At 41.7% G+C, this 14069-nt stretch overlaps 1 protein-coding gene across 2 annotated transcripts in view; it reads left to right on the top strand.

Moving 5' to 3' along the window:
- The window catches only part of NR3C2 (nuclear receptor subfamily 3 group C member 2), a 349336-nt gene that overhangs the window by 316487 nt on the left and 18780 nt on the right, over positions 1-14069 (top strand). The window contains exons 7-9 of one of the 2 annotated variants that reach the window (XR_010317445.1): positions 378-508; positions 5801-5974; positions 8004-8105. Coding sequence is in view for 1 of the 2 variants with exons in the window: in XM_064267555.1 (XP_064123625.1) it covers positions 378-508; positions 8004-8161 (289 nt within the window). In the remaining variant the exon portion in view is untranslated. Of the gene's footprint in view, positions 1-377; positions 509-5800; positions 5975-8003; positions 8162-14069 lie in introns of those variants that run through there. The other variant, XM_064267555.1, reaches the window with a different exon arrangement.

Genomic DNA, 14069 nt, shown 5'->3' with positions numbered 1-14069 from the left:
AACAAAAGTCGATGGGCTTCACCCCACATCACAGCAGTTTCTCTGCTCCTTGATCTCACTGTAACACACACCCCAGTCAGTCAGTATTACTCCTGACATACAGTGAAACAATGGCATACTTTGAAAAGGGTTGGTTTCAGTGCTTCTGACACATTCTTACAGGGCACTTATAAATGGCACGTCAGTGTTGGTCTAGAAGCAATTTACCAATGAGTATGAAAGCTAGCTAACTTGTCTTTAAAAAATACATCTGCTCCATGACGAAGCCAAAAGGAAAGCTGACTCAGATCTCTTATGAAGCTACTTTGGCCTGCTGTGCCCTGGGCCAGCAGCAGGGGTTTTATAATGAGCTTGCATTTTCTCTTTTTCTTTTGCAGAGAGAAGATGCATCAGTCTGCCATGTATGAACTGTGCCAGGGGATGCACCAAGTCAGCCTTCAGTTTGTTCGACTGCAGCTTACCTTTGAAGAATACACCATAATGAAAGTCTTGCTGCTACTGAGCACAAGTAAATTGATGTCCACCCCTGATACTTATTCTGCATTGTCAGATCCTCCTCCCTTTAGAGGACTAGCCTATTTATAGTATGCAGGTCGTTGGTACCACAAAAAAAAAAAAAAAAAATGTTGCCAAGGCAGGAAGAGGGCTTTGGCCCTCAGTGAACTAAGTTACTTGCCGAGTATGAAGCTTCAGACAAATGAAGGGACATGACCCTTGCTTCTGTCATCCATCCACCTACTGAATGTTAAATGTCTGTTATGTGCATGGGAGGGGTGGACAGTTCAGGAAATACAAGAGTAAATAAGGGCAAGTCCTTACCTGCAGGAAGTTTAGACCATAAGACAAGTTCAAAGACAATTTAATACATTGTGGAAAGCCATCATTTACCAGGATAGAGGTAAGGAGTGCCATGGTGGCTCAGAGAAGGGGAAAAGCCCGTGCAGTTCTGCGGTCAGGGAGGGATCCCCAGTGAAGCTGGATCTTGGAGGGTTTTTCCAGCTTTAGGAGTGAGATGACCTTCCTGTCAGGGAACCTGTAAGTGAGTGTAGAAATATGGGAAACCATATCCAGGCAATAACACTTACTTCTGGAGGGTGGTTTTGTCTGTTAACTTTTTAATTTTTATTTTATTTACATACTTATTTAATTTTCAGGACAAATGAAAGGGCATATGAGCATGACCATTTTTTATGTTGGTTTGGGGAGTAGTAGAAAATCAGGTCGGGATGTAGATTGGACCAGAACAGGAAAAGCCTGAAATGCCAGTTGACGAAATCTGAACTTTATTATGTAGGCAGGGGAGTGCAACATTGAAGGGCTTTGAGCAATGGGATGACATTTTCAAAGCTGTATTTTATGGCTTTGTGAAGATGTATCAGGCAATGGAATGGATTAGAGGAGAGACAAAGGGAGGGAGCAAGGCAAAGACACGCAAGGAGAATTTAGCCTGACTGGAAGCACAGAGACACGCTATATGGCTGTTGAAATAATGGCCTGGATTCTGATGATGGTAATATGATGGACAGGAGTAAATGGATTCAAGAAACATTGTGGCATTGGCCTTGGCAACCGACTAGGGAGATAAAAATGCTGTGAGTCCGAAGTTACACAGGTTCCCAGCACAGAGAAATGATCAACATAACATGCCATTCATAAAAATATGTCAGTGTTGGGAGTTGGAGCAGATTTTATAGATTATATAATGAGTTCTGTTTTGGATGGGTTAATTTTCATGTGTCACCTCTATCCTAATAGAGACGGCCAAAAGGTGGGAAAAACTGGGTGCTAGAACTCAGAAGAAAATCAAGGTATTGAAATATAAATTTGAAGTTATCTTTATAGAAAATTGTAGTTGGAACTCAAAGGTGGGTGGGCTTGTCATGGCTCAGAGTGATGAGGGAAGAGCCAGTTGGTCTATATTAAAGAAGAATGGCAGAGGCTAAAGGGACAGAGACAGAGCTGTCAGAGAGATAGAGAAACTGGGAGAGTATACTATATTGGAAGCCAAGAGTTGAAGGTTTCCAAAAGGGGTATGACTAACAGCACAGCTCCCACAGGGAAAATTGAAAATGCTGAGAGAAGCCTGCTGGAGTGACCATTAGGCATCGGGCAGGTGCCAGATGGCCAGGGACTTGCAGATTGATGGGAAGATTTTTAGGCTTCAGTTTCTGGAACCAAGTATGAGAGGAGAGAGAGTTGATGGCATGAGGTACCTGAGGAGACAAAAGGACAGGATTAGCCTCGGCCAAGAGGTTGAGCACTTCTTTCTCAGACAAGAACCCAGGAATTTTCAGCCAAAGGAGAATTTGAGGATGCTCACAGCAGATGAGGGTGAAACCAAGAATGATGGCAGGAGATAGTATGGAGAGGACCACTCTGAACCAAGTTCCGTGGTCACTGAGGAAGCTGAGAAATGTTCTGGTTGTTGAGAGCTAGCAAGGATGTCATGGCGAGCGACACGGACTTTAGAGGAGACATTGTTGAGTGACGACCTGGAAGCAAGATAAGAGTTATCCAGTCCGTGCCCAGCCCCCTCCTTGCACATGAATCAGGGGCTTGGAATAGGGGTCAATTTTTAGTAGACTTCTTGGAACAGAAAAGGTATCACTAGCCAGTGTGATGAAGACAGGAGGAGTAGGGAGAGGTGTTTCTAGCAAAAGAGGGACTGGACCTGAGGAAGGGTGAGCCTGAATCAGGTGGAAGTAAGAGCAGGAAAAGGAGATATGGTGGCAGCTGTGGATAATAACCCTGCTACATGCGTGTAGAGGATGTGACCATTTACATGTTTCCCATGTATCGTCTAATACTTAAAGCAACCCTTTGAGATTAATGTTGTTGTCAGCTGCCTTTGAGGCAGCCCCTGACTCATGGAATGAAATGCCACCCAGTCCCGCACCATCCCATGATCGGTTGTGGATCAAACCATTGTGATCATAAGGTTTTTGAAAGTAGATCACCAGGCCTCTCTTTCTAGTCTCTTATTGTCTGGAAACTCCACTGAAACCTGTTCAGTATCATAGGAACATGTAAGCCTCCACAGATAGGTGGTAGCTGCACTTGAGGTGCATTGGCTGAGGATCGAACCAGGTCTCCCCAGCCTAAAACTGACAAAACAGAGGCACATAGTGTTATTTGTTCAGTATCCCCTATGAGTTAGGACTCAATCCTAGGCCCCTGGACTTCACGTTCAGTGCTGTTTCTCTTCTCCCAGGAGCAGGGAGCAAGGGGTGGGCTGAGGCCCGTGAACAGCAGTGGGGAGGTTGGAGCATTGAGCAGGCAGAATCAGACTCTGCAGCAGAGGTGGCAAGCAGGGAGGTGGGGCCAACAGGTCACAGCTGTGTTTTGTTTGGCCAGCACAGGTTTTGGGGGGTTGTTTTTGGACTTCTGTTTTATTTTAATTGAATCTGATTGCCCAGGGCAGGTATCTTCTCTCTAACTTGCCACAGGCCCCACCATCCCTCATTAATTTCACTCAGCCTGCGCTCCTGCCGCGTTTGCGTTTACAACCTTTCCTCTGCAGGATCCGTGTAGCCAGGTTTCTCCCTGCTCCCCTCCTCATCAAGGTTTTCTATGTTCCCAGTTTGTACTTTCTGGAGTATAACTCCGGAAATATAATCTTTACATTCATTGAAAGTGATTCTATTCCCCTTTCTAAGCTGTGCTTTTCGCTGTTACTAGTTAGAAGAATGAAAAAATACAGTAAAACCTGCAAAAGCTGGGACCTGTATAAAGCTAAAACCTTTCAGAGAAGGAAAACTCGAATATTTTCTGCTAGAATGAGTGCACCCTTATTTGCACCCTGTCAAAGGCGGAAGACTTTCGAGACCCGGGAAAACAAGGCAGTCCCACTGAGTTCCAGCTCTCGCAAGTTTCACTGTATATTTTTATACCAGATGGATGATAGAATTTAAATGAAATTTTTTTTCCTAAAAATGCTGATCGTAGTCATTCTTTTTAAATTTTGGCTACTCAGTCGTAATTGGTATCTTATCCTTTCACATCCATTCACTCATTCAGTCTAAAATTGATTCTGTTATCATTTTGAAGCTACCTGATTTAATGTATTAACTTCCAAGTAGCTCTGTACCTGCAATTCTGTTTTTTTTAGATGGAGGAAAAGCAAAATAAAAAGGCAGGAAAACACAAAGAATTTTACGAATCATAGTTATTGCTGGCTTTAGTGAGTTAATTTTCCTATCCTATTTTTTTATGGTAAAACACATAAAAATTTTCTTCTTACTTAAAACCTGTTGACATTGAGTCGATTCTGAGTCGTAGTGACCCTACAGGACAGAGTAAAACTGCCCTACAGGATTTCCAAGGCTGTCAATCTTTATGGAAGCTGACTGCCACACCTTTCCTCTCCAGAGGGGCTGGTGGGTTTGAACCACCAACCTTTTAGTTTGCGGCCAAGCGCTTAACTCCTGCGCCACCAGAGCTCCTTCTTCTTATGTAGGAATGTTAAATGGCACACCTGGTGTCTGATGTATCACGAAAGTTTTGTAGCAATGATATCAAGAGAATCTTGTGTTGTTTATGCTTATGGAGGAAAGCAAACAAACTTCTACCCCGCTTATCTCTTTGCTCTTCCCCAGCCCCTAGATATTGGATGATTTCCAAAACTCTGCTGCATTTAATAAGTAAATTCAGAGATTCTGGGCAGACCTCCAAAATTTGAGGTTTTGCTTAAGTTTCCTTTATTTGTTGGTTTGTTTCAACTTCTAAAAACTTAGCTTAGAGTTAGTTCAATATATTTCAGCTACAGCAGGAAAATGTAATGAATAATACTTGACACAAGTTGTTTATGATCTTGAGAGCTTTTGATCACACAACTGTCAAAAACAGAAAGGTCTTTGGATGAAGACTCTCCAGGTTAATTTGAATAGACTTGCCAAATATTATTTAAATATAGTTGTGAAATGTCTTCACTCTATTCGAATGTTAGGTGATATTTTAATATACAGGATGACATGCATATAAATAACTATAAAAACTAGAGATTTACTTTGTATAATTTTATAAGCTAATTTAAAGAAACAAATGTTAATCTGTGGATGGGAATTATAGGCTGTTATAGGAAATTTTAGGTTAGCATTCAAATTTTTATAGGAAGTGAATCTCTAGTTTTAATATTAACATCCTAGCTATTACCATCCTTCTTTATGTTTTTTATACTTTAAAACAAGATTTTTATTTCACAGAAAAAAAAGTTACTTGTTCTATAATGGATGGCATTTAACTCTTAATGCGAATGTCACATATTTGAAACTACAGTGAATATCATGGCAGCCTCAGTAATTTGTGTAGTTGCTTATAGGGATTTATTTTTCCCCACAGAAATAGACTTAGATAAATTACAAATCGAAAGTCTCAGGAGTTAAACTCTAACAGATTATTAACAGAATATAAAAGTTAATTTGCAAGATAATTCATATCTTTATAGAGGACCGTCACTATCACCAGTCACCTTAGAGCCAGTTCTGACTCATGGTGACCCCATGTGTGTCAGAGTAGAACCCAGCTCCATAGGGTTTTTAGTAGCTGATTTTTTTTGAAGTAGGTGCCAGGCCTTTCTTCCTAAGCATATCTGGGTGTTACAGAGGATAACAGGGTTTATTTGGAAATAGTGTTATTTCTGGCTCCCAATGTGACATGTAATACTCAAAAATGTACTCAGCCATTACAAAGGACTTGATGACACAAGTAAATTATTATTTACATAAGTTATGGCAAATAAGTATATATGATATGTAATTAAAAAGTGAAAGAGAAGTTTAAACTCTGCATGTTAATATCACAGGCTGACCCTGGATGGCACAAATGGTTAAGTGCTCGACTACTAACTGAAAGGCTGGCGGTTCGAATCCCCCCAGGTTCACGTCAGAATAAAGGCCTGCCACGGAACAAAACAAAACTAAAGGGGCACGCCAGCCCTGGCGCAGGGACTGGAATGCAGGAGGGAACTGGAAAGCTGGTAATAGGGAACCCGGGGTTGAAAAGGGAGAGTGTTGACATGTCGTGGGGTTGTTAACCAATGTCGTAGAACAATATGTGTACTAGCTGTTTCATAAGAAACTAGTTTGTTTTATAAACCTTCATCTAAAATACAATAAAAAAAAAAAAAGAAGAAAGACCTGGCAATCTGCTTCCAAAAGGTCACAGTCCTGAATACCCTATAGAGTGCAGTTCTACCCTGCACTCATAGGGTTTCCATGAGTCAGAATTGAGACTCAATAGCAACTAACAATAGCTCCTAAAAATAAAGTTCTAGGTGACTTTATTTTTCAGTGTTAAAGGGTAAACATAACTATGTATTGGCTTTAGTGGGAAAAAAAAAAAAAGGGTAGATTTTTCACAGGCAATACCATTAGCTTACGCTCTGCCCTACACAGAACACGTGCTCCGGTGCACCCTTTCCTCAGTAACAGCGCTTTCAGTGTGTCGTGGGAAAGAGCGTCTCCTTTCAGCAGGTCGCAAGAAGTACTTGATAAGCTTCCAAGTCCTAAATCCCCAAGTATCCTTTTTAAGTGGGACATTAAAATTTCAAATATAAAGGCTAGCCTCCACCTAAAAGGAAAGAAGGAAACAATCCTTAATTTTCTACCTTATCAGAGAGAAACATGAACATGGGTTATTCTCTTTGAAAGTTTTAAATTTGCCCTGCTTTCAGAACCACTGTTGGTATTAACCCCACGAGGTGGTTCTGGGAGGAGGTCACGTGACAGTTGGCCCGGTGGACATGTGATCTTATAGCAAAGAGGATGGAAAGGGCTTCTCGTGTGCAGTATCTTCCCCTTGGAAGCAGCATTTTTTGGAAGGGCCTTTGATACTTAAATTTGAATATTAATTTTTTACTTTCTAACTCCAGCCCCAGGTTAGGTGGTCTGTGGCTCTTCCATTTCTCCTGGAAAATAAAATTATATTTTCCTACCTCTGAGGTACTGGCAAGTTAGGACTCATAAAACACTTCAGTGACAGGCCACAAGGCAGTGTAGTATTGTGGTTAATAGGCAGGCTCTGGAAACACACAGACCTAGGTGTATAACCATTCTCTGCTATTTATCTATCATGTCCTTGGGCAAGTTATTCAACTTCCAGTTTTTAGTTTCCTCATCTGTAGCATGAGAATAATATAATGGTTATGTCATAACATAAAATTAATGTCAGGGTTAAGTGGGCTAATATATGCAAACTGTTTATGATGATACACCCTCCCCTCACTTATCGACATGGTTAGGTTCCAAAAAACAGATCATTATGTGAAATCAGTGTTATGCGAAAATGGAGGATGACTACTACATCATTACATAACTGCCAAAGTATATCATTATATAACTGCCAAACCACTGAAAATCATGGCCCAGCCAAGCTGACACATAACCTCAACCATCAAAGGCAGCATTATTCTCCCTTCACACCTGGGCATTTGTTACTGTTTGTTACTGCCAGACATACATCATTAATGCACAAAATGGTCAAATAGTAGATTTTTTATATTGCCGTAAATGTGAAATGTTAGACAACGAGATAGTCGGTAAGTGAGGAGAAGGTTATATACCTGATAAATAGTGGTTACTATTGATACTTATTTATATATATATATATATATATATATACACATGGAGCCCTGATGACGCAGTGGTTAAGCACTCAGCTGCTAACTGAAAGATGGGCAGTTACAACCCCCCATCCGCTCTGAGGGAGAAGGATGTAACAATCTGCTTCTGTAAAGATTACAGTCTTGGAAACCCTGTGGGGAAGTTCTACTCTGTCCTATAGGGTTGCTATGAATTGGAGTCTACTCAATGGGAGTGGGGTGTATACACACACACATACCAACAGATAACTGCCATATTTATTCATAAATGCGATCACTTAAGATTCAGTATCAGTCTAAAATTGTGAGCCCAACAACCTCACAATATTCTAGGAGATTTAACTTCTAAGATGCTAAAGCTGGTTCCCGTCCTGAGGATTTACATGTCTGTATCCCTTAAACGCAGTTCCAAAGGATGGCCTCAAAAGCCAAGCTGCATTTGAAGAAATGAGGGCAAATTACATCAAGGAACTGAGGAAGATGGTAACTAAGTGTCCCAACAATTCTGGGCAGAGCTGGCAGAGGTTCTACCAACTGACCAAGCTTCTGGACTCCATGCATGACGTAAGTAGAGCCCCTTGGTGTCTGTTAAAGGAAGGATCAGCAGTTACACACTACTCACCACACGAAGCCAGAGGTCTGATAAAGAGTTCCTAGGGGTGTGGGGGAAATGATCCAGTGGGAAGCAGCAAGAGTTAAAACCAGACCAAGAAGGAAATTTTGTTCAGATAACATGTGAAGAAGGAACAAACCTCATTTAGGACAAAGGGTGTGGCTCATCCCCCTTCCAAGCAGGATCTGAGAACTATATGCCAGAGAGACGAAACCCTGTGCCCTTGATCAGGGAAAGCCTTCAGATTTGCTACAGGTGTCAGATTGGGTTTCAAATTTTTGCTTGCAATTTAGAAAATGTTTGGTTAATAAAAATGTTTGCTTTCACGTTGTATAAATAGTGTCCATCTCCTACAGCTGTTAATCTAATAACCCAATCTTTCACAAACATTGTTAATGGTGGAGGGCCAGCTTGGATCATCTCAAGCTTTGCCAAATTTTGAATCCTATATTCATTATTTTTCATAGGAGTCACCTTTTCTGTCTTGTATAAATACAGAAAATAGACTCTGTGCTTGTTTCTAATGTAATCAATTATAGATACAGTATTTATTTCTGCAAAATATTGATGTGGTGAGCTTGCTTCATTATATCATTGAAAATATGCTTCTTCACTTTGCAAGCAGTTTACCCAATTCTGGCTCAAATAAAGTTTTACACAGTCATGCCAATTTAGTTTTCCATATTTGTGAGATTGCCACTTTCTTTTGGAGAATTTATTGCCCAAGTCCAGGCTGTATGATTTGTGTAAGAATTTCCTTTTCAAGTATATCTCTGTTGTTAACATGTTCACAAGCTTGATGACCAGTATTATTCCTACTGATATTACTGGTATTGCTGGTGAAGCAATGGTGCATCCTTTAGAAGTTTGTTTATGCCATTGGAATGGAATCTCTGTATCTCTGTGTGAATGCTGATGGACAGAGTTGACTGGTAAAAGATTGTCACTTTCTAGTGAGTTACACGAGTTACCCAGAAGACCCTGTGCGTATCAACACTGACCTTTGCTTTCCTATAAGAGTCAAATTCCAGAAAGGTAAATTCAGTAATAGGTAGTTGGGCTGACTATCAGTGGCCTAAAAGTTTAATGGGAAGTCTCAGGGATAAGAGGTGATGGCAAACAAAAAAAGCTTCAGAGAAAACCCACAAAGGATGCTCCCCATGATTTACACAAAAGGAACTAAAGGAAAAGAGAGCAGAGTGTTCCTGCTTTGTATCAAAACCACAGGTTATCTGCATGGGAATACATTGCTGATTGACTTTCTTCTGCTGGTTTTTTTCAAAGTCCTTCTTAGTAGAGCTCAGAAAGTGGTTTTGTGGTTCTTAGTGAATTCTCTTATTTGTTCAAATGTATAAAAAAAGCAAACCAAACCCCTTGCTGTCAAGTCGATTCCCACTCACAGCAACCCTACGGGACAGAGTAGAACTGCCCCATAGGGTTTCTAAGGAGCACCTGGTGGATTCAAACTGCCGACCTTTTTGGTTAGCAGCCATAGCACTTAACCACTATGCCACCGGGGTTTCCTTCAAATGTATAAATAGGCACAAGTGCAATAGCAAGATGGTATGTGACTCTAGTCACAGAGCACGTGATAATAGGTGATACGTTTCAAAGCAGTATGCATATAATGAGACCAACAACAGAAATTAAAATTTCTTTTTCCGGAAACTTGTCCTTTCAGACTCTGTGTGCACAGGGAAACACTGAGGGGCCACACCCGGTGGTCAGTGGGTCAAACCGTCCTCTCCTAGTTTGATTCTAGTGCCAGTACAGAGCTTGGTGCAAGATAGGAACTCACTGAACAGTTGTTAAGTGGCAGTATCATAAAATGCTGATTTTCTGCAAAATTCTCAAGGGCACAAGCGGTGTCATTTTGGTGTTTTTTAAATCAAGGTATAATTGATAGACAAGAAGTAAATGTGTTTAAAGTGTGCAATATGATAAGTTTTGACATAAACATACACCACGAAACCATCACCACAGTCAAGATAGCGAACATATCTGTCACCCCAGAATTTTCCTCATGTCCCTTTTTAACCATTCCCTCCTACCTCCTGGCTCTCCCATTGCTTTTTATATTGCTTTCTGTCAATATAAGTTAGTTTGTATTTTCTAGAGTTTCATATAAATGGAATCATGCAGTTCGTGCTCTTTTTTTGGCAGGCTTCCTTCACTTAGCATTATTATTTTGAGATTAATCCATGCTCATGCATATACCAGTAATTCATTCATTTTTATTGCTGAGTGGTATTCCGTTGTATGAATATTCTACAGTTTGTCCTATTGATGGGTGTTTGGGGGGAGGTTTCCAGTTTGATGATTCCCCTATTGTGGGTTGTGCTTCTTACTTCTTGTATGCCTGATAATCTTTGCATGGATGCTAGACATTGTGAATTTTACCTTGTTGAGTGCTAAGTATTTTTGTATTCTTATAAATATTCTTGAGCTTTTTTCTTAGATATGGTTAAGTTACTTGAAAACATTTTGATCCATTCAGGTCTCATGTTTATTATTTGTTAGAAGGGTCTGGAGCAGTGCTCGGTCTTGGACTAACTGTCCTCCACTACTGAGGCAAGACTTTCCTAAGTACCCTACGCAATACCCTGCAAATTAGGAGTTTTTCCAGTCTGAGTGGTATGGACCAGGCACTGTTCCCAGCCCTCTGTGAGCATGAGCAGTGGTTCCTCGAATCCTTTCCAGTGTTTGTTTCCCTGGCCTTTCGTAGTTTCCTCACAGGTGCTGATCCTAACTGCTGAATACTCAAGGGAAACCCCCTGCAGTTCTCTGGGGTTCGCTCTCCATGCATTCCTCTCCTCTTTAGTACTCTGTTCTCTTACCTTGTAACCAGTTGCCATCAAGTCAGTTTTGACTCCTGGTGACCCCGTGTGTGTCAGAGTAGAATTGTGCTCTGAAGGATTTTCAGAAGTAGATCACCATTCCTTTCTCCTGAGGCACTCTGGGTGGATTTGAACCTCTAAGCCTTTGGTTAGTAGCAGAGCACATTAACCATAGGCACCCCCCAGGGGTTCTCTGTGAACTTTAGTTGCCTTGATTTTCTGATTCTCAACGACATCTCCTCAAACCCAGGTTTTCACTGGCTTCCCTGGACTCCTCCCCTGCCCTGCCTCCTGGAAGCAGCTTCAGAATAGCTGGGGCAATCTTCAGGCTCACTTTGTTTATTTCCCATCTCTCAGAGGTCACTGTCCCTCATTGACTGATATCCCCTGCTGAGAATCTGCCTTTCCACCCTCAGATATTCTGAATCAGAATCTACATTTTAACAAGATCCCCATACCAGTTTAAAGCCCTGACCGATATCCAGACCCGTTGCCGTGAGTCAATTCTGATTCATAGGAACCTATAGGACAGAGTAGAATTGACCCGTAGGGTTGGTGAATTCAAACTGGCGACCTTTTGGTTAGCAGCCAAACGCTGAACCACTGCACCACCGAGGCGCCTGTATCCAGTATCCTGAAAAGCATTTTTTCGTATATTTTTCTGAGTGTCTTTGGTTGTTTCAGGTGGAAGGGTAAATTCGATACCTGGTACTCTCATCTTGGTCAGAAGGAGAAAACTCTTTTTGGTATTATTTTTTAATTCTAACATATATTTTTTAAATTATAAAAAATATGTTCAATCTTAGAAGTGGTGTACTGGCAGCATCTTCAATGTTCTATTTATATTTCTACTCCAGACAGAATATTGAAAAATGCATTGTGAGTCTAGAGAGACCTAACACTCATGCTTACTCAGACGTGAGAGTGCCTACGGCCTTTTCATTAGAGTAACTTAGTGAATCAACAGTTGTGGGATTTTCTTCAAGAGAACAGAGCTGCACAAAGCGCTGACTCTGTGCTCAGAGCCTGGTTCTGGCCACCTTGTGGAAGAAGAGCGGTGGTTCCTAGGGGATCACACAAATACGAGCCCTTTGACTACAGATCAAAAAAAAAAAAAAAAAAATCCAAAGTTCTCCTTAATAGCGTGCATGGCGTTCCAGCTCTGGGCACACACCTATACACTGAGAGAGGCTCTCTTCCACATGGTGCACATATGTGTTGGCAGAAAGGTGCTAAGGTGAGTGAAAGGAACACTCTCTGAAGGAGCAGGTTGGCAGTTAAGCATGTGAATCGGTCAGCAGCTTTAATGAGTTATAAGCCCTCAGAACATCAATCTTTCCCCAAGAAAAGTTTCCAAGAGTGCAGCTGTGGACATGCTCCTAGGAGTTACTTTTGTGTTGTAAATGTTTGGGTATTAATATGTAAAGCAGGTAGATGCCTTATTCTCCTGTGAAAGCAGAAGCAGAAGTCAGTTGCTAACTGTTACTAAAGGAGTGACAATTTCCTATGGGTATGAAAAGCGTATTTCTAATGAACTTATTGGTGACTTTATTCATTCATAGAGATCAAGGACTCTTTCTAAGTTATGGTCAGTATGTAGAACAGTTAGTAAATATTGAATGGCAATATTAATCATTTCTGTTGAAGCAAAATTGCCCTTCTGTTAAATAACAGTTTCAAGGTCGCACAATTATAATCGATTTTATGTGTAAGTACACACACTTAGCAAAAATGTACGCACGCCTAGCAGGATTGACAGAGCTACAGAGGATACAAGATAAATGTATGGCATTGACCCAGTGCTTAAATAGCTTAGCTTCCAGAGAGGGGGCTGGAGTGTAATGCGAGGCAAAAGGTAATCTGGTGTCAAAATTGGTTGCCTGAGCAGTGGGACCTTTGAGAGCACGTGTGATCGTTCGTTCCTTCACTTGTTGATGAAACATTGAGTGGTGGTTCAGTGCTAGAATTCTCACCTTCCATGTGGAAGCCCGGGATTCTATTTCTGGCCAGTGCATCTGTGATGGTCAACATTGTGTGTCAACTTGGCTGGGCCATGATTCTGTGTTTTGGCAGTTGTATAATGTTGTGATCACTTCCCTGTTGAGATTTGATATGTGATCACCCCCATGATGGGATCTGCTATGAGTAGCCAGTCAGTTGAAAGGGAGTTTTCTTGGGTGTGCGGCCTGCATTGAATATAAGCAGACCTTCTGGCAAGGCTTGTGGATTTTTGCTCATTCTGGATCCTGCAGCTGGCTCCTGTTCATCTGACCTCCAGTGGGACGTAAGCTAGCAGCTTATCTGTGGTCTTGTCTGCCGATCTTGGAATTCATCAGTCTTTGCAGCCTGTGAACAAGAGCTCTGCTCTTCAACTTGCTGATCTTGGGTCTGCCAGCCCCTGTGGCTTGTGAATCAGGAGAAGCCTCTGTCCTAACCCATGGACTTGGGACATTCCAGCCTTTACAACCATGTGAGCCATTTCCTTGATATGAATCTCTATATGTATATTTATATGCTTTACCGGTTTTGCATCTCTAGAGAACCCAGCCTAAGACAGCGCCTCAGTGAAGGAACCACCCATCTGTCATTGGACGCTTGTTTGTTACTATGATGCTGAACAGGTTTCAGCCAAGCTTCCAGACTAAGATGGACCAGGAAGAAAGAGCTGGTGATCTACTTCTGAAAATCAGTCAGGGAAAAGCCTATGGATCACAATGGTCCTATCCCATTGTGCATGGGTTCACACGAGTTGGGGGCCAACTTCACGGCAGCTGACGACTATAACCATGTTCAGGACCACAGAGGCAAGTCTGAACAGAATGCCTGCCTTCAGGAACCTCACTTGTCTGGTGGAAGAAGATGTTCACCTCATTCAACAAATACCTGAGTGCTGAAATGTGCCAGGCAGCAGGCTAGGCAGAAGAGACCCAAAGCCTGCCCTGAGGAGCTTAGAGCCTGGTAGTGCAGCCAGACAGCACATGGGAGGTTGAGGGGCAGCAAGACAAGGGCTCTGACTAGGTGG

The sequence above is a fragment of the Loxodonta africana genome, chromosome 13 (assembly GCF_030014295.1).
Source record: "Loxodonta africana isolate mLoxAfr1 chromosome 13, mLoxAfr1.hap2, whole genome shotgun sequence".
Classification (NCBI taxonomy): Eukaryota; Metazoa; Chordata; class Mammalia; order Proboscidea; family Elephantidae; genus Loxodonta; species Loxodonta africana.
The sequence above is the reverse complement of the archived record's forward strand: the minus strand, read 5'-3'. Positions and strand labels throughout refer to the sequence as shown.